General features: G+C 39.6%; 1 protein-coding gene across 4 annotated transcripts in view; it reads right to left on the bottom strand.

Annotated features, from left to right (window-relative positions):
* abr (ABR activator of RhoGEF and GTPase) overlaps window positions 1-22,265 on the bottom strand; it is a 142,300-nt gene that overhangs the window by 84,743 nt on the left and 35,292 nt on the right. For all 4 annotated transcript variants that reach the window (XM_059351030.1, XM_059351031.1, XM_059351032.1 and 1 more), the window contains exon 2: window positions 6,826-7,004. In XM_059351030.1, coding sequence (XP_059207013.1) covers window positions 6,826-7,004 — 179 coding nt within the window. The remainder of the gene's footprint in view (window positions 1-6,825; window positions 7,005-22,265) is intronic.

Below are 22,265 nucleotides of genomic sequence, written 5' to 3'. Positions count from 1 at the left end.
CTTCGCAGTTACGCTTTTTATACAGAGAGAAAAAAAGAAATGAAAAAAGGCTGTATGCTTTTTTTTTTATTGTGCCCTCTGCTCTTGGTTATCTGAGCTGATATCAAGAATGACCGGGAACAACGTAGGCAGCAGCCTTGTTGTTTGTCAATTCATCAACTGGGAGGAGCACACACACACACACACACACATACTAACACACACACTGGCTTCCTAACAGACAGAAGTTACTATTAGAAACAGACCAGCCGTCTTTAAAAAGCAGCAGAGTGAGGAGACATGTGCTCGAGGAAAGCTGCCTCATCAGGCCACGCTGACACACTAATGGCTGTCACACACACACACACTCTTGCAGCACAGATTGCTCAAACGCACACGTCAGCTACACATAGTGAGGAAACATCATGCCAAAACACCAATCCAACTTACAACTTTGCTATATATAGGCAAGCTTTCAAGCTGGTCTGAGTGTTACTCGCATAAGTGTGTACATACAGTATGTGTGTGTGTGTGTGTGTGTGTATCCCCTGCATCCAGCTGACCAGCCGCTATCTCACCTTGAACTGTCTATGTCTCGGAGTGATGGGTTCCAGCTCCCCATCTCCATATTCAAACACCTCCTCCTCCTCCTCCAGAACCCTGTCCAAGTAGCACAACACCTCCTCCTCTTCCTCCTCCATGATTCTTTCCTTTTCTTTCTTTCTTTCTTTATTTCGCCTCCTCCTCTCCTCTTCCTGCCTGAGATACCCTTCTTCAGGGCCTGCCTGGACACATCAGTGTTTTCCCCTCAGAGCAAGTCGTCTGGACACCGAGAGAGAGAAAGAGAGAGGACCCCGCCTACACAACCCCACCCCCTTCCTCTGCCGGGCTTCCTGGTGTGAGTGTGTATGTGTGTACTCTATGTGTGTGTGCGTGTGTGTGTGTGCGCCACTGTTCCACCTCGGTCGATGAGGTCTGCCCTCCCTCTACGTCCGCCCCTCCCCTCACAACAAATGCTATCCAGCCACTTCCTTGATGACTACATAGACCCTTTCTGTCTGTGCTTCACTGGGAGACTCAGTTTGCCTCATTCTCTTCATTTCTTTCTTCCGTATCTTCAGGCAAAAGCCACTTCCTCAAACACACAGTTTTTCTCTCTCTCTTGCATCGCTGAGTGTTACAGAGTTCTCTCTTTCTCCTTCGCTCTGGCCATTGTCTCTTTATTGATCTGCTGAGAGCCTTAGATGTGGAGCTGAGACCGGCTAATGTGCTGCTGGTGCAGCTTATTCTAATTACAGGTCACATAGTTCACTGCGTAAAAAGAAGTACATGAGGTTAAAATATAAAAAAGTGGGTTTTTAAAAAAAAAAAAAGACGTGTGCACCAAGACAAGCTGCTGGGAAAATCAATATCTCTGGATACAGGAAAGGAAATGAAAGTGAAAATGACTCAATGTCTCAGTCCAGATGTGATGATTCAGCTTGGAGTTTTACGTCAATTGTTCACTCGTCACAACCTCTCACCCTGCTCCTGACCCTCAGATAACACTTTATAGGAGGTCAGCCTCCCTCTAGATTTTTCTCACCCAATTTCTCCAGCTTTCTGTTTTGTTATTCACACCTTTTTTTCCGTGCAGATCATTTATGCAAAGCTAATTTTGCAAAGATTCAGGCTTGTTCCAGGTTTTAGTTCTGGGTTGCAAAAAAAGTTTACAAAAGCATGCACCTTCAGATGATAAATACCAGGTGCTGACCAGAAGAACATATCGCCTTGATTCATGCCTTGATGCTGAACGATATTGGTAAAAACTTCCAACCAGATATAGGTAATTAGATATCTCAATAATGACATGTATCACGATATAGCATTCTTTCTGGTCATTCAATAAAATGATAGTCGATATGAAATAACAACATGGTAAAGCCTTTTTTTGCCTCAAGACTCCATGATAGTAAAAAAGCGCCTTCATGGTTCACTCCGGCTTTGCTCCCACATGCAAGGATCAGAATGTCAAACATTCTCCAAATTAAGTAAACATTTCTTATAAGCCTGTTCAGCTACTGGTTCTTCATCATCATGATAGAAATTATACAGAAATATATATAAAATGGTGGAAAAAGTATTCAAATCCATTACTTAAGTAGAAATGCTAATACCACACTGTGAAATTACTCCACTACAAGTAAGTCCTGCATTCAAAACTAAAAGTAAAAGTGCAAAAAGAACCAGCATCAAAATGTACTTAAAGGGTTCACTTAGAGGTTTAATTATATAAACGTGTAATCACTTTATATTTATCATGTTGTTTTTATGTTAAATCCTGACCTGAAAAGTAACTACAGGTGTCAGCTGAATGAAGTGGAGTAATAATAATATAATACGTATAATATTTGCCTCAAAATGTAGTGGAGTAAAAGTATAAAGTTACATAAAAAGCCTCAAATCTGTACTCTAGTACAGTACTTTCTACCACTGTTTATATATGATTATATTGTTTTGACAATACTATATTAGGGCCATTATTTGTTCTTCAGGCTGCCTATGATAAGTCAGTCTTATTTTTCATGCCAATGACTTCTAACAGTGTTGGGAAAACAAATTAGATTAAATTTATGCTTGTGGGTTGTGTTTCTAGGTCACTTCCATTAAAAGCAATTAATATGGGCGGAAAGGAACATAAAAGAAAGCAAAAAAAAAGGAAAGAAAGGAATGCCAAGCCTAAAGAAAGACACAATGTAAAAAAAGAAATTAAACAAGGAGGATAAAAAGAAGAAAACAAAGGCATAAAACTTGTCAAGTAAATTTTATTTATCACGCTCAAAATCACCAATTTGCTTCATGTAACACCATCTTTGCTTAAATCCTCTGTTCAAATAGGGAAACCCCTTTAAATCAGGGGAAAAAAGGAGAAACCTCAAGCAGAGCAACATGGGATGGAGTTACAAAATACAAACTAAAACATCTTCAAATTAATTTAACTCTCATGCACATTTACAAACACACTCCTCATGCTGGATGTATGTATCTTGGCACAGAGGTGTGAGCACTGGCTCTCACTTTCAGCAGATGAAAGGCAAACTCAGCGGAAAGAAAGGCCGACTTAACAGGGCGGTGAGGAGAGGACGACTTCAGTGGAAAGACCTTTTGAGTCTACGAGGCTCCAGCGGCTGACACAAATCCTCCACAAACAAGCTCCTGAAGCTTCAAACCAGCCGGCACTATCAACTGCTCTGACTCAATTTGCTACATGAGTTTTGGGGGCATGAGACATATAAAGGCCAGCGTGGGTGAATAAAAACACCATCGGAACTACAAATCTTGATTATTAGATGGAAGGTTTTGAAATGAAATGATGGCTTCTTAAAGGTGGAATGATTTAAATGTTTGAAGTGTCTCTTCCCTGGTGAAAACTTTGCAAGTTTAAAACCAGTTGGCATTTTTACAAATTAATATACAAAAGTAAAAACAGCCAATTCACAGTTAACATTTTGTTTGTGCTTCACCTAAAAGTCCCTTTTGTGACCAATTAATTTAACAATTAGGAGCAATGGAGGATTTGATTTATTTTATAGTTGTTTGTTCTAATGAAAATATCACATTTTCTCATTAAGAGTTATTTAATTCTAGTTTGCCTCAAGGAACAAGTCATTGAACGATTTTCACATTTTAAATGGTTTCATGACGTGAAACTGTCCTGTGTCTAACCTGCCACTAGATGGAGACACAGTTTCACTTACGTGAGTCAACACCAGCACAGAATGACTCACAATGAATACAACAGAAAAATAAGCTTAATAATTCATAAATCACTGCTATAAAAAGGTCAATGATCTAGACCAGAGTGTATTTCAATTATTACGATAATATAGTGATAATAGAGCCACTGGGAGACAGCAGGCAGATGTGAAGAGTACAAAGAGCAAGTGGGAGCTGTTGGATGAAAAAAGGTGATTGTGAGGCATTTCTACAAAAGGCGTCAAAGGTGAGAGGGCTATTTTTAAGGAAATTCTCTATTTCCGTTTAATGTGAAATGGAAAAACAAAGTGTGAAGGGCTAAATCACATTTTAAAAAGCCTGAGCCATTAACTCATGATTGCTGTAGTTTTCATTCAGACTTTGTTACGCTGCATGTCACAACTGTTATGATGTGCGAAGTGATAGTCTTCTATATTGTTATGTGTGTGTGTGTGTGTGTGTGTGTGTGGGAGGGTCGGTTCAGGTCAGGGTCAACATGACTCCCGCTGAGCCTCCCCCACTCACATAGTCAGACACACAAGTCACACGAGTCACACAAGTCACATACACACACACGCAGACACACAGCTGCGAGGCATGAAAGCAAAGATGCTGATACGTGGATATAAACATTTAGGAAGTCACACAGCATTTTTATGTGAATAGTATATTGCTATTCTGTCAGAAATTTGTAAAATTCTATTCAATGCATACTGAATGAATTTCTATTTTCCTGAAAGCTTTTTCAACAGCTGTTCTACATGTCTGGTGTCTGGTTGGTCTCAACTGTGAATATCCACAGGAAAAAAGTTTTATATTTCCTGCTGCAGCTTGTTTGGAGTAAACAGAGGAGGCATTCTTCTTCACATGCGCAGTATAGCCACTATGACTGAAAAAAAACAAAGAAAAGAGCGCCACCTACAGTATCTAGACTCTAAATTATGCACTGTCGTGACACAGTAATAAATAAAAATATGCATGAATAAACACAACAGATCACTGAATACTGATTGATTGACAAATGACAACTCCAACTTTGTGAAAGTTGGCCCTGGAATACATTCCTCATTCACTCACAGACTGGCAGATTGGTGCTGGTGATGTCAAACCCTATCTGGGTCAGTGGTCATTTCCTGCTTGTGAATGCACCACCTGCAGTGCGCTGCAGGCAGTCCGGCTATTGCAGCTAATCGCTAACAATTACAGAGTCTAGATCTGGCGGCTAACTTCAGCAAGAGACCTACTCCTCCTACTGCTAATAACAAGAACCAACACTGGCTAATGCCTATCAGCTTTAACTAATATACTCCAAACTGGATGTTCACTATGTAAGATATTAAGCCTGTGAGAATGATTTCATTTCAAACACAACATTTTAGTTGCCGCTCGCAGGTTTACTTACTGGCATTGTTTCATTTATAAGGCCATTCTAGGTTTACTCCCCACATACCTGTGTGACTACATTAACAGGACCCATAGCACCTACAGTCTTCGTTCCAACGATACATACCGGTTGACTGTTCTCAAAGTCCGCACCGTACTCGGTAAACAGGCTTTTATGTATCGGGCTCCCTCATCCTGGAATCTGCTCCAGAGCAGTCTCAATCTGCAGGACCTTATTCCGGTCACATCCTTTAAAAAACTCTTGAGAGATCTGGAAGCAGACTCGTATCGCCTTTGCACTTGTTTTTTATGATGTCATGATCTTGTACTGTCCATGCCTATCTTACTATGTTGTCTGGCTTGCTTGTATTTTACTGTACGTCCATGTTTTATTGTCTGTTCTGTCATGATGCACTGTTTGTCTTATTGTTGTAACTTTTAACCCTGTTGCTGTCTTGACAAGGCTTCCCCTGAAAAGGAGGTCCTTGTGTCTCAGTGGGACCGACCTGGTTAAATAAAGGTTAAATGAAAAAATAAAAAAAAATGTTTTAACTGTTTACAAGAAATCTTTATCTTTGAGTTCTTCGTAGACTCTTGTAGTACATTGAAGGAGAGGTTCACATTTTTCTTACATACATGCCCATATGTAGACTGAAAGAATTATTGGTCTTTTTGTATGAAAACCTCTCCTTGTGTTAGTATCTCTAAACTTCGTTGATCATGGTTAACAACTTGAAGAACGAAAATGGAGTTGGATTTGAGAGACGACATCAACAACCAGATTATTTCACAAGTGGCCAGTTTAGCTAAACCAATAAAAAGCTGACTGATTGTATTTCAAGCAATGCATCTTTTGCTCTTCGCACAGGATGATTACTTGCAGTCAACTAAAGCATAAAAAAAACATGATTGGTCAATACTACAGAGAGTACAAACAGAAATCATAACACTTCCGATATGAACACTGGTCGCTACAGATTCTGCATTCATATGCAGATATATATGTTGGATCACAGAGATTAGAGCCGATATGGACAAGAAGAATGATTTCACTGGCCAATAACTCTTCTAATCTACATATTGTCATTTAAGAATTGTATAAAAACAGACTTCAAAACTGTGAAACTATGCATTGGAAGAAGCTTCCGGAAAAAGAGAAGCATCATCCCCTTATATGTAAAAAAAAATACTGATTTGAATAAAAATGTTTTTGAATAAAAACAGGAAACTCTTGTGTGACAAATTCTGGATTTTCCAGCAAAACTTAAAAGCACCAATGAAGAACTCCAGCAACAGTTGCTATAATCAACATCATCATGATACTGCCAATGAATAAACATGTAATAGAGTTCACTGCTGTGTAGGAATTCAGTCTAATAACCAAAAGCATGCTTTGGAAAAACATACAGATACTTCTAAAAACTACCTTCAGGCCTCTGAGGATTTCTACATATTCTAGATAAGACACTCGCCTGGAGGAGAATCGCACCTGATCTCATCAGTCATCTAGTCTGTAATGACAACCTGAAACATGCAGCTTGTGATTTATGTTGCACTGCCCTCTCTCTCTCCCATCTGTCACATTATTCAATAGTTAAATTATATCATGTTGTACGCAGAAGTCCAAGTGTGGAGCACTCCTACTGATTGGTACCTGCATCCATACATTTATGTGTGTGTGTGTGTGTGTGTGTGTGTGTGTGTGTGTGTGTACATGCACGCTCTTACCCCTGCCAGGCCCTCTGGTGGTGTGGGGGAGACCGCTTCCCCGCCGGGCCCTTGGGGCGCACACAGCTGGGGCGACATGGTGGGCGATTCATCTATATAGGGCAGCGTCTCGGAGCCATCCTGAGACTTGCCGTCCTCAGCTCCGTCCCCCTCGTAGCCATCTGTGTTGTAGTTAAAGTCTGGAGGACAGAGCGACAGAGAGAGAGAGAAGAAGAGGAGAGAAAAAAAGAAATAGTTGCTGATTAGCATCTCACCACAAAAAAACAAGGCCGTCGCTGGGCTCTGGTGACTCATGATAGTGAGCACGGCTCAGTGACGACAATCTAGTTTTTCCTCAATACGATTTTCAAGCATTGAATTCTCCTTTCAGCCACCACTTATTCTGGCAATGCACATATGACAAACACAAAGAATGAATGGCTTTGTAACCCTTAAAAGAAGACTAAAAATGGGACTACACAGAATCACATTGGACAGTTGATGCTTGCAATGGTATCAACAAACTGAACATGTGCCAATAAAAGCATGAAACAGTCTGGCATTGCTGTACTGGTTTCAAGGCCAAACTATATATAATTATCAAAGATGGACTCCTAATCCACCTGTGTTAAGGATGCTACAAAGCAGGCAACTCCACGTGCAACTCCCTTCATTTAAGTTTCATTCTGTTTCTATGTATCATAGTCTTTATATATTAGGCTTAGTGTCAGTATTGAGGTCGATATTCATGTCCAGTGACAACACTGGCATTTAGGCCTGAGTAACAGTGACAGCTCCAGTGGAGGGGAACAACGCTTACTCTGAAACGACTCCTGCCCTGCCTTCAAAAGTACACTAGCTGGTGAAGCAAACACAGGAATAACATAAAGGCACGGGAAGATATAAAAAGCCTGTGTGGTTTGGTTGACACCTTTTACACTGATGTCTTATTAGAGAGGATGGTGTGAACCAGGCTGAAGCTACAACAGTTTATTGCAGAGATGTTTGCTTTATGCTTACACTAGGGGTGTGCTATATCGTATCGTTCACGATTATAACGGTATATTTGTTTTTTATGAGTAAAAAAAATGCATATCATGATATTGGCAACATTCCTACTTCTTGACGTAGTGGCGTAAGGGTTTCCCATTAATTACCGAGACTATGGCGGCCCGCTAGAGTCTCGTGTGCTGCACTAACGTCACATTTCAAGCTACTGAAGGTATATTTACACTATTCATAAAATAAAGTTATTTTGTCAGCCCCCTGACACCCTAAATGGTTATTTTCTATTATTTGCTAATACTCAAGAATCAAGTATTATTTTTAGTTTTATTTATTTATACAGACCAAAAAAATCATATTTTCTATATACTTTCCAGTATTTTGTAATATTGTCAAGAATATCGTTATCGCAAAAATACCCTGAAATATTGAATTTTAGGGCCATATCGCCCAGCCCTAGCTTACACAGAAATTAACATTGTCCAGAATGTGCTTTTTTGTTCCCTGCTGGCCTATAAATCCTGTTTATCTATCTGATACAGTACACTACATCCCTTTGCAATAGGAGAAGTAGATGCACTAAAGCTTGTGTAACTATTACAAAAAGCCTGGGCTGGTGTAAAAGCAGAACACAATGTTTGAAAAGTGAATTACTGAACGTGGGAGGTGTGTAGGTGAACCTATCTGACTGCATATAGTTTAAGCTGAGCTCCACCACTAGACCTGTCATGATAACACATTTTTAAGGACAATATATTTTCCCAGAAACTATCACGATAAACGATAGTATATAGTTTTAGAACGATATTAGAGCATAATAAATGCATCCTTTTCCATGGCAATTCATTTTTAAATCTCGAGAATAATAAACATTGGAATTGAAATGTGGAAAAGAAATATTAAAACATTATAGATAAATTAAACATAAATAAATAAACTACAACCAAAAAAAATAAAATTAACTTTCAGGCCTGGTTAACAATAAACTGCACGGAGTTAACCTTATGTATTATATTATTTTAATTATTAACATAACATAAAAACAGCTGGAATTACTGCTTGGTAAAATATAGTTGGGTTTTGCATTTGCATTTGCAGCATTACTTTAAACACAACACAAAAAAGCACAAAAATTCATGCAGGTAAACAATAATATATTGAGTCCAGAAAAAAATATTGTGTCCATTTTCATATCATGAACAATAAGTCGATATAGTAATTATCGTGACAGGCCTATCGACCACCAAATTGAAGAACAAATATGTGTGTATTCAGCAATGTACAGAGTGACATACATGTGCCTCAAGAGGGTGTGTAAGTGAATATCAGACAACTCTAACAAGCCACAAGCGAGAACTAATTGGAAAATAAAGGCAGGGGTCAATCCCCACTGGGACGTCATACACCATCAAGCTAATGTTGATGGGTGCCTACAGTGGCCGACACACCGCCGTCTGTCACCTTCTGACACGCACCGTGACCGGCAGTCGCAGACCGCCCACCTGCCAATCAAAAAAATTCCCTCCATCTGTTCGTTGCATGCGAGTATGTATGTGGGCCGGGGAGAGCCACAGATACCATATGGTTTATTTGTAGCTGTTGGGCAAATAGCTGACAAATGGTGCACTTGGGTCTTTGCTGATTTAGTGAAGCATGAACAGGAAACAGTGACAGTGGGCTGAAGCGCTGCGAGATGACACGAGTAGAACGTCAGCAGGCATAAAAGGTAAAGAGAGGGTTAAAACTGAGGTGAGGCTATTTGTCCAACTCCAACTGTGCTGTGATCATGCCATAAAAAAGATCTGCTCTTACAATATGCAAGTGTGTGTGTGTGCATGTGTGTGTGTGTGTGTGTGTGTGTGTGTGTGAGTGAGTGTTTATTTCTCTTCCATCTGTTCCCTCTCTGACTCTTCTGTACACCTTCTGGCCTCCTGACAGGCTACTTTGTCCCAATCTGTTAAAGTTGTGTGAGTGTATGTGAGCATGAGACAAAAACAGAGAACTGTTCTTGTCATCTAAAAGATTTAGCCGATGTTCTAGCACTCAACAGCACCCCCAAAACCTCACATTTCCTCCCAGCAGCTCACAGTTGATATTTTGTCAACCTAACTGTGAGCTGCGACATCGCTGCCAACCCTCCAGATTCTCCTGGAAGACTCACATTTTTCATTTGCCCTGTTCCACAATTCTCCCATATTTCTCCCAATTTATGACAAATCTTAACACCTTTTTTTCTTTATCATTATCACAACCCGTTTCTGGCACCGGTCAGAGTATATAAGCCTTACTAACCAAAAAGGAGAAAGACATAGAGAGCACTTAGAGATAGAAACACTCAAGTTTTAGACGTTTATAAAATCTGTATTGTTTCCTGAGAAATAAAAATAATTTAGCATAAAACTGCCATTTCAGTCTACTTATTATTTTGTTCTTTAAAAGTCACCATAATGCAGGAAACAAAGTCTCTTTGGGACTCTAATGGTTTCAAATTCTTCCCCATTTTTGCCATATGAAGGTTGGCAAGTAGGAGTTTAAAGAATGGATGGATAGCACAGAAAGCCTCACATGGAGCACTCAACAGAGCACCAAGAAACTGTTCCCTCTGTTACAAAGATGTAGGCCATGATTCCTTTCTATTTGCAGAAATATCAATAGGCAGCAGAAATCATTCAGAAAAGCAGTCCCTGCTGCGCTGAGCAGAGAGCCAGGAGTTGGAGCAGTGAAGACAAAGCAGAGGAAATGTGGACACTCCACACAGCCTACAGTGTGCACAGACATGCATTAGTTTTCATTTAATGTCAGATTTGTATGCATTGTGTGTTAAACTGTTAATGTGAGTCATCAGAGTAATTTTGTGTTTGAATGAATCTCTCTGCAAGCAATTTGGTGTGTGAGTGGTCATTATTTCTACTCATTATGTCTGATTAGCCATATTTGTGCAAGACGGACAGAGACACAGGCAGAGACAGAAGCAGAAACAAGAGAAACGTGCGATAGTGGAAATGACTCTTTTGCCTGGCTGCTTGTGCCACCGTTTGACCACTCAGTGGAGAGATAAAACGAGATGCAAAACAGTCACAGAAGAGAGAGCAAGGGGACAGAAATAAAGGTTGTGTTTTTAGATACACTCGCAGAATACAGCCATATCTAAGCAGGAAAAAACACATATGCTGATAGTGATTCTAAAACCACTGACATTTTGGAGGTGTTTTACAATTGATTTATCAAAATCAATCCATTTCATTTGTGATATGAAATCATAGTGAGCATGCTACAATCCCAGTAAAATGTAGTCCTGTCAGTTTCTTCAACAGCGTCATCCAGCAATCCAGGCGAAAGCCAAGACTCTGTGAAACAAAGTACACTAGAGATTCTGATATCGTATCAACCAGCCCACCATCCAAGGCCTGCACACTGACCAGTAGAATGTCCAGCAAAAAAAGATCCACCTGGTTGGGTTTAATTCCTCCCCACCATGATGCCTTCTCAGATGCACTGATGGATGTAGAAATGGTGTTGCTTTTCCCTGTGGTGGTGCCAATCTACTCCACCTTTTCCTTGTTTTACATTAAAAAACCTTATCCAGCGAGGTGGGCAGATTATTTCCCTATCCTGATGAGCAACTCTAAGTTTCATGCCACCACCATCCAATGTCAGTCACAAAAAGGACATTTAATACTTATATTATTAAAATAGATGCAAGAGCACAAAATTAGCACAAATTTAGCTACCGACTGGAGAGTGCCCCATCTTCGAGATCAAACACATATTGATAAATTTAGCATTTTTATATGCAAAACTTTGAAGTAAACAATAAACATCAACTTTTAAAAGAACAAGGATTTAATGTTGATTTACCCATGAGAAGTTCAAATTTAGCGCATAAAGCCATCAGTTTAAAACTAAAAGAAAAAGAAGAAGAATTACATGATTAAATATCGTAAATCACGGCTACAGTTTAGCACTCATAAATGCCTTCATTGTAAATAGCCCCCTGTTAGAAAAATACATCATAACAGAAGTTGACATTCAATGAAGTCAGTTTTTTTTCACTTTAATGACTCACACAGTTATAACTCATTGACTGAAAAGAACAGAGGTCACAATACAGGTGAAACTATCATCACAATGTCTTTCCAGTATGAAATCAATTGGCAGTACATCTCTGTTGATTTGATTGGGTTACACTATATAGGCCATCAGATAACAAAGAGGAAGAGAGGCATAAAGAGAAGCAGCTCAACTAGATTACTGTGTAACCTACAAAAACCAAGGCAGCAGTGCAGTAAGAATCTTGTCCAAAGGTAAAGTGGGACAAGGGCGACCATGATAATCCTTTTTTTGTTGTTGCCACAGAGACTCTGAAAAAATTCTAAAGATGTGGCTCATTTAAAAATGTGGTATGTTGAGTTTAAAAGGAGCAAAGGTTACTTTAAATTTGTTGCTGACTATTATTCAAAAAGGCTAATCTGCAGAAAAGACAATGATGCTTTTTGCTAAGTGCTCACAACATCATCCTCACATGCTCACAATTATTATGCAATGCTTTTCAAGAAACATAAGCCCACACCCAGCAGTGATATCTGTAGGACAGAATTACTGTAATAAGTGAGACACTATGCATTTGTATCACAACCACAAATCTTTCTGGTCTTTGATGTTGAGGTCACAAGAGATTTCTATTCTACATATATATAGTATAGCATCTGTCCAAAAAGGTGTCTCATAATTATTTTTTTAAATGACTGCTTCAAAAGCCTTTTTACCTGCTCTATAATTATTTACTCAACAGGATACATTTTTAGTCCTTAAATAGACAAATAAAGACCTTCCTTTGGTGAAACCTAAATAAAATGTAAATGTAAAAGCTTTTTCAGGAACATAAATAGGGCAATCATTAGAATCTTTTGTTTTCTATACAATATACAACGTTCTTGTCGCTTAACTTTCTCTGAGACGGTGTAATAACCTTGCCCGACTGACTTTTTTCCCCCACTTTTATTCATAAACAAACCACACAGCACCCATTGCCGTCTCACGTCATACCAGAGTCGTGTCCAGCCAGTGGATTTGTCTCTGAATCAGCAGCTGCAGTTGTAGCATATGCTAGATACGGATGTCTGACCCAATAAACAGCATGCAACATTTAGCCAGCACAAAATTAACACAACAGATAAACATCCGCCACTGCCATCAGTGAATGTCATCAGATAGCAAATGACAGTCAATATCAGCCGATTAATCCCTAGAAAAAAGGAGAAAGATTGTCAAAATAAACTACTTCCTTTTGCATAAATATGTTTTATCGTGGTTTCCAATCCTGTGAATAAATTTGGAACCCTTGTGATGTGACTCCTTGGGTGTATGCCACCCCAAAGACTCTGTACCACTAGTACAAAGCATGTTTTATCATGTGAGTGGGAGTCTTGTTATCTACATATGCTGTCACAGCACTGCTGTTCTACACTCTTGTAATAGTCAGTAAACAAGTTCAATATTATAGTTGTTGGGCTACTAATTTCACAGAAAATCAACATATTTTTGTGCTTTGCTTTAGATGTCTTTGACAAATTGGTTCAATAGGACAGATGTTCCCAGACAAGATACAAATGCCCATTAAAAACTATGAAGGAGAAGCTCAGATTTCACAAAAGCATCAAACATCACTCGGTTGCACTGCTGTTTTGTTGAAACCCTGCAGTCCACAATGCTCACATGTGCATGAGTCCACACGTGCACATGTTTATCTGCCACACTCTGACAGGCTGAAATGTTGGCTGCCTCTGTCAGCTAATGCACCCTGACAATCCCTTTGCGTGACAAACAGAAAAATCAATCCGTCAGCCCATGGAGAGGGAATTTTTCTCTGGAGAGGATTCGCCACCCTTACGTGTTATAGAGCGGTCCCCAAACATACACGTTTTACAGGATTGGTACGGGGACATGACATGCAATTAAACAGGAGATAACGACAAGTAAAAGGATTGACTTGCAGAGGAGGAAGATCCTATTGAAAAATCAATACAGCCTCAATCTGACGCATCACTACAGAGAAGTGGACCTACATGAGGCTGTCAGGATCGACCCACACGCTCTCACACACACATCCACAGAGCATCCAAGCACAGGGCGACCAGACTTACTGTGGCTGGAGAGGAAAGAACGGATGACACATGCAGCCTCAAAGAAGAAAGCCATGAGTCCATTGGCGTGTGTGTGAGTGTTGTCTGACCTAAACACCTTCACTGGCAGGCATCCATGTCACAGAGGCAGTCGAGCAAATGTTATGTCACAACTTAAGTCCCACTGGTCCGGTTCCTTTGACTCAAATTCAACAAGAAATGAGTAGCTGACTCAACGGTGCTGCCACATGACTGATACTAAAGTAAGAGCTGGTTTGAATACTTCCACTGTTATAAACCTTTCAGATAGCACTCATTCAAATGAAGGCAACAATGGTGTATTCAAAAACACACGCAGCCAAAGAGGAAGCAACAAACGCATGCCCAGAAAATGTGTATGGAAACTATAAAATGCTTTGAGAGCATCACCATCCTTCTCTGTCCACTGATTACTGTCAAGTTACTTCACAGCTGGCCAATCAACACAATCCTGTTATGGTTTATGGGTCAGAGAGCCATAAAAATCAATAGTGTGAGTGTATGTGCATGATGATTTTTTTTGGTACATTCCATGTACTATACAATGAGGAAGCAACCAGGTTTATATAGCCAGTAGCCCAATTGTCAAGGTTGGCCTGAAGCTTTAAAGATGGAAAAAAATTGTTTTTGATTTAATGTTGAGTACTAGCTTGACAGCTATGAACTAAAGTAATTTTATTAGAGAGACTTTCGTTTTTTAATAAGAACAAATCTGCCTTAACTGGCAAAATTCAGGGCAACAACCCTTTCCCTTTGAATCGCAAATTATACAACTGTTATAGAATATTTGTTCTCTTCTAAAATATTGAAAAAATTACCATTGAACATTGTTTTAAAAAATAAACTGCATTGCACTCTGTTAAGTCTGTTTAGAGTACTGGTAGCTGAGTATATTTCTCTCTGCAAAAATTGTCAAATCTGTGTAAAATGTCATTATAAATACTGAGAGAGAGCTGCTTTTTTACTCTGAAGGATTGACTGCAAAACAGGACATTTCCACTGATGTGTTTTTATACTGAAATACTGAAAAGGTCAGGGTATGAAGCTTGGGATAACCTAATCTCCATATGGCCAGTTACTCATGGGATTATTTAAAAAACCAAACCAACAAACAACAAAACACATCCAGAAATGTTGAAATATCACAAAGATTATGAGAGTTCATGGCTGTTTTTTTCTACTTCTTTTTAGCACCAAACACACCATCATGTCTCATGTATTTGATGTTGTTTTCGCTCTCCCTCTGGACCTACTGTGCACTCCACATAATGCTTAGGGAAATTAGTGCAGCCCATGAGGCAACACAGACACTCTCACTGTCTCATTCACATCACAGATACATGCCCCACACAATTACTCAGACTCTGGTGTGTGTGTTGATGGGGTTAGATCAATGAGCCTCCAGTTAATAAGGAATGGCTTGCACCGGAAAAGCTTTCTAACGGAGCAAATACACACACAGATCTGCAATTGCAGAATTGCTCACTTCGGCGGCTACATAAGTCTTTGTGACAGAGTGTAAAGTGTTTAAATCTGCCTTGTGAGAAGAAAACTAGCTCAGCAGTTTCAGAACAACTAGTTCCACATGTGGTGGAAGTAAATTTATGAGCAAGCGATCAAAGTCACTGCAGTGAAACAAATCAAGAAAATTATAGAAATGTCAAAATGCTGCCAATGTTCCCCTCACAGTGAAGAGCAATAATATAAAAGCCCAAATCAATCAGTCATAATCAAATAAAATCTGCTAAATAAATGAAGAATATTGGTCGTCAATCTCTGATACCATTTAAGGTCCATAAACCTTAAATAATTATTCCCTGATGCATGATCAAGTAAGCTCTGAAACGTGACATTTGAGAGTGAGCTGCTAAACAATAATCTCTTTTACGAGATTGCAAGAAATAATTATTTTTGACAACATAGCACGTGAATGCAATATTTTCAGCAGCCTGCTCTCAAATCTCACACCACAAACAGAGTTTTCCCAGCTTGCAGCTGCACTACCCAGCAACAATAATGTGAGGAGGCGATTTCATCTCAGAACATCACGGAAAAGTCACTTTCTAGTGGTTCAAGTCAAACAGCCCCAACCACGTATTGAGTGGATATAGATGGACATACTTTTCAGAGGCCCACATTTCCATGTCTAACATACTTTTTAAAATTGGTCTTTTGTAATATTCAAATTTTTTTGAGACACTGAATTTTAGATCTTCATTAAATATAAGCCATAATCATCATAATTTGAAGAAATTAAATAAATGAACATGTCATGAAATGTTTCATTCTGTATGTAATGGATCTATGTTATGTGTTATTTCCACTTTTTGAATTGAATTACTGACACAAATAAACTTTTCTATGATATTCTAATTTATTGAGATGCACCTGTATACTGACACAAAGTGAGGTGGTAGTTATGAGTTTGGATAATGTTTGAAAGTGAACTTTATTTATGGCTAAAGGGGATAAAACATGCAAAAGAGTAAACATGCACAGTAAACATGGTCCACTATGCCTCATGTGTAATAAAGTCCAAATATAGTTGCATAACCATCCATTTAATCTGCAGTCCCATCCTGCTCCCCCGTCACCCTCTCATCCAGCCGTGACCTCCGCCCAGTGTCAGCTCACATCGCTCTAACTGCTAACCTCTCCTGACGGACAGCTCGAAATCCACCTGCCACTCTCAATAACCGGCTCTCGTTTTCATGCCAAGGACAAAGGCTGCCATGACAACTGACCACGTTGATGCAAATGCTTCCTGCTAGCCAATAAACTGTTTGGTCATGTCAGGAGGTGGCCAGTGTTCCTGGAAGAACTGCACTATTTATACCAGAAGACAAGAGGAACTTTTAAAACAGCCTGAGTCATAAACTATCTGAGGGCTCCACAGAGGAAGAATATCGTCTGCTCGGGTGTTTGAAACTCCCTCATTCAAACAGAACCTCCACACTGAACAATAAACCTCTGCAGGGAGATTATGGATTGCTTTCTCACAGCTAAAAACATACACACTCTGAACCTGGCACAAAAGAAGAAATCAATCGTTGTACTAGATCTATGCTGTATTTACATTATGGCTCACATTTCAGCTTTCCTTTTTGTACTGTCCTTTTGTCATGTGACCACAGCCTGTTACTGCTGCTCATCATTTAATATTGGAATACATTCTGAATAAAATAAAGAGGGGTTAAGTGGTAAAACCATTATGTTATAAGGGTGGATGCTGACATTCAAAGACTGAGAATCAGCTTGAACTTTCTGTAAGTGGCAGTATCAGCTAAGTATTTTTTGCATAGTTTTTGTAACATACAATTATTCCCTGCAAGATTTGTTTTAACATGGGGTGGGGTTCATATGAAGCAGGGCATGCTTGGAAGATTCTAGAAATCATGTAAATCTCAACTATGTTATTGAAGCTGGAAAACCTGCTCTTCCAGCTCTCCGTGCACTCTCTGTCCAAGCAGAGCCCCAACATTGCTCCCTCTCTCTGCTTTATTGCTTTTGAGGCTGTACACTGCCATCTATTTTCATGTTTTTATTGGGGAGGATAAATGCATGTATTCCCCCTAAATGTACACCTATGGCTGCCACACTCCTGTTGGTCCCTCATGCAGGAATAAAAGAAAAACACATTGGAATTTAAGGACTAAACGATTGTAGACTCTCCTGTGCTGCATTGCCTCCTCACACTCACACTGGGCAGCTGAGAGACAGCTCCACGGCCAGGTGGCATCACACAGAGAGACCCCTGCTAAGAGCCACTGAGGCAGGCGGGCCAGTCTCAAGCTGTTTAACTACACTGAGCATTCAGTTGAAGCAAAGCCAGAGTCAACGAAAAAGGCTGCTTGTCACCTAACCTTTATGCTCAGAGATAAAAGGGAGTCTTCTATTCATCTTTTTGTGTGTGCATGTGGTACGTGCTGAGGGCAGTGATGTGGTAGCTGAGAGGCACTACAGAAGCCTGTAAGCTAAAGCATACATCACACAACCAACATGTCCACTGGGCTACTTGGGACTGATGGAGGCATCCATCACACAAACATACAAAGACACATACATCAGCATGGACACAAAGGTGTGTACACATGAATGGTAGACAAGGCACACACACACACACACACACACACACACACACACACACACACACAAACGTATCTGTGGGAAATAATAACATAAGCAATTTATTTCAACTGCCAAGCATCCTGCTACATGGAAACATAAAAGACACAAAGATGTTGGTATGCCTATGTAGCTGTCCTCTGCACAGCTACTGTACCTGCATGCTAAGACAATTATTGCCTAGCTCTGAATCAACTCCAACACATAATGTAATGGCAGCGACAGCAGTGGACATGTGATGTAACTAAACTATGTGTTGACCCAACCTCAAAACACATTAGCTATTTGTCTGACAGCAATTTAGCCTCTGTGAGCAAGGAGCAATATTTCTGTGGTTGGAGACTGCATTTCAGCCAACCAAAGGCAGCTCAAATGTAATTTGTCAATGTTACTCTGGCTACAAACAGACTCCAAACAGAAACCAAACATCAATACCAAAATATTGTCCAATTGCTTACAGATTCCGCATTCGAATGCAAATATCTGAGATGATTGTTGACCTAATAAGAGATGTGTCAACACTAATATAAAGATTTGGGGCCCTGTTAGTGCCTGCCAATTCCTGACACCATTTAAATAGTAGGAAGTTATTGTTTTTATTATCAATTAATCTGCCAATCATCTCCTCTATAAATGTATCTATAAAACAGTGATGTTTGTTGCACTTTTCCATGATGCAAGGTGACATCTTAAAATGTACTGTTTTGTTTAAATAACAATCAAAAACCAAAAATATAAAATTTACAATGATTTTTTTTTTATGCAGAAAATCCTCACATTTGATAAGTTGGAAACATGTTTTCAAAAAATGTATGAAAAATAAGAGTAAAATAGTAAAATAGTAGTTGTTTACCTATTGAAATGTTCTGGACTGTATTCATGAGTGACTATTTATGTTTTGTTTAATGATTTCCCTTGTAAAAACACACATTCTCTAGTCCTATTCAGGAGCAAAGAAACACAGCGAGCACTGAGAAAATCCACATTTGTAACAGATATATCAGTAACCTCGGAGTTACAGTAGTTCAGTGAACAGCTGCCTGACTTGTAAACAAAATATTACTTATTTGAATACTGATTAGTGTGAGACTAGATAACACATGCAAATAGTTTTCCCTTGTTCCGCAACTAATATATTGCTGCCCACACATTACCCTTTATTTACTCTAGCAATACAATGTGTGTCTGTAGCTCCCCATAGGATCTGCTGTCTACCGTCACGCTCCCAGCTCTTTCCCTTGTCCATCTATAGGAGCTTGGGCTGGCTGTGCAAAGTTGCAAACGAATAAAGTGAGTGGAAGAAAAGTTGCTGCTGCAGTGTGAGAATTCAATTTAAGGAGTTGTGCTGCCTTGCTCAGCATTTTTTTTTCTCTTAGCAGTAGAAGGATTACATCATGCCCTGCAGCAGGCTAACACTGTGTGGGCACAAGAAGCAGCCCTGCAAACTGCCTCTGTATAGGGTGCAGGGCTGCAGAGACTGAGCGCACACACTTGTTTTTGCAGCAGAGATGTGTGTTTTACGAGCAAGGGCTGCTGTGCACCTTGAAGTTTCTTTGGGGAGACCATTAAAAAAAGTGTGTGTTAGTCTCAACATGTCTCTACGTGATTATTATTCAACCGTCTTTATTGTATACTGCATGTGTATTTATGTGTGTGTGTCCTTGGTTGTTGACAAGATATTCCTCTGCGTTTTCAGTGCTGCTCTCAAAAGATGTAAGTGAGCTCAACCATAACAGATCCAATTCTCCCAAGACCAGATAAAAGACAGAGGGAGGAAAGAAAAAAATAGACAGAGCGCTGCCTCCTGTAGTCCTCCGCTCAGCAACTGGTCCTCCTGGCCCTGTAGAGCCATGACAGCATGACAGTATATCAGTGGCTTGACAGATGTGTGTCATCAGGTGTGTGTGTGTATTGATAGAGTACATGTAGGCTTTTACATCTCCCTCTTCTGCGGTCATCAATCAGAGGGTGACACTGGGGAAATTAAAGGCCTTTATGAAGGTCTATCTTTACAGCCCCGGCCTGTTACTCCACTCATCAACATAAAGTATTTCAACAGCGGCAACATGACATGAGACTCTGAGGACAGAACCAGCAGCAATATAGCATCACTGGAAACCAATTTAACCCCACCATATGCAGGTGCCTCAAGTGAAAAACTATAACATGAAAAGGGGAGCTTTGGTGAGTGAATAGAATAAATGCTTTTTACAATATTTAATGTGAAATGACAGAGGTTATGTCTTATATAAATTACTCAGAAATGGCCAGTTGGTGCAACTGCAATTTTAAGCTGCTTTTAAGGACATAAACAAACCATTTGATTCAAAATATTGCACAACAATTGCTGTTTCATTAGTTTTTAATGGATTTGTTTTTATCTCTGAACCAAACCCCAAAATCATAATTTGCTCAGAAAATGTTCTCTTTCCACACAAAAAAACATCCTCAAACCAAAGGTAAACCTGTAAGCTGACTACAAACAGACGCTTACCAGAGAGGCAGATGTGGAGCGACAGACTGTGTTCCTCACTGCACGCTGCTTCCCCCAGGAGCCATCGCAACTGTGATCAATCCAGCTTTGGTAGTGATCAATATGCAGGCACACCCACCATCTTTCTTATGCACACACACAGACACACACAGAGCTTCAGACAGACGCATGTGAGCGAACATGCAGCCACGTGTGCACGCAGAAAGCAGATGTTGGAGGGAAGTCTCGCTGCACAATGACAGATTCCAGTCCCGCCTGTTGTTTGAGCCTTAAATTGGGATTTTATTTGACAAGGAAGCTATTTCTGGTGTTGGTGAAGCATTTTGTAAACAGATGTTTGTTGCACAATAGACTACTACAACACAGTATTGTAGAGGGAATAGTCAAGGGTTGAAGTCAAGTAGATGTGTAAGACATTATCTAAACCACTTAGGTTCACTGGTACATTTGAAAACAAATCTGATGAGCAGAGAAGGGTTTATTTTAAAATATTTAACAGCTTTTAAAGTTTGAATTGCTCTCTGCAGCACCACAGACACCACTCAAGTTCCGATCAGGAGGACAAAACTTTGCAGGTAATCAGTGCAATCTGTTATATTGCTACTATTGTTTACTGTTATTGTGCAACACCCTCTGTTGATGACGTGTCCTTAATTACAATATTTCTGCTCAAAACTGAGGCTGATTTTAACCAGTTTTGTTGGGCATTTGTGGAAAAAAAAAGGTGAAGCTGTTGGAAAACTTAAAATTTCAGTAGACTACGTCTTATTTTCTATTTGTTCACTCTGTCTTTGTAATGATGCATTGGATTTGTCAGATGATTGCAGAGGATGCAATTTCCAAAGGGACAAAAATTAAACCAAATTCAGAAAATATTACAACACAAAATAAGTCCTGCAGGATATTTGTTTTTTTATGATAACCGATAACAATAATTATAGCAATTTTTCCAGAAACACACAATATGGCCCCATAAAAGCATCAAAATGTAATTCTATTCTCATTTGCCATATGCGTCTAACAGTCGATAAAAAAAGTCTTAATTGTGATTAAAAGAAGGACTGTACCCGGTGGGCTTCACTTAAAACAGCCATTCGCTGCAGGCTGCATGATCAGTGCATACAGCATATTTACTGATGATGTCAGCAATGCTATATACAAGCTGAAAGCTTTTAGAGCTTAATGCTCTAAAAATAACTACTGTCAAGTACATGAATTTCACATGAATGCAGGATGTTGCAGGTAGAAAGTGGAACAGCAATAAATACTTGTTACTGAGGCACGGGCTGTGGCATCGAGAGGTGTGAATGCATCATGGTCACCTTCAACACACGCTGATAACTAACAGAGCATCATGGGTGATTGGCCTGTGAGTGAATTCTACTGAAATAAATCAGATGGCTCCTGAGAATAATTGTGTGATTCAGTGTGATTAAATTTTGCATGAAGACATTTTTACTTTTTACTAAAAATATTTATTCATTGAAATCATGAACCTTATAAAGCCTCATCTCTAAATGCTGCTAACTACACAGGAGCAGTGAGGAACTGCGGTCTGAAAGTCTATGAGTCATCTGGATAAGCCGGGGTCCTTGTTCCCCCCCTTTCCCTCATACAGCTGATCAAGATGATAATGGGTAGAGCTAACCACTGTGCTCAGGAAACAGCACACTTTA

This window comes from Centropristis striata, chromosome 15 (genome assembly GCF_030273125.1).
Source record: "Centropristis striata isolate RG_2023a ecotype Rhode Island chromosome 15, C.striata_1.0, whole genome shotgun sequence".
Lineage (NCBI taxonomy): Eukaryota > Metazoa > Chordata > Actinopteri > Perciformes > Serranidae > Centropristis > Centropristis striata.
Note: the sequence above shows the minus strand (reverse complement) of the source record. Positions and strands in the feature narration are given on the sequence as shown.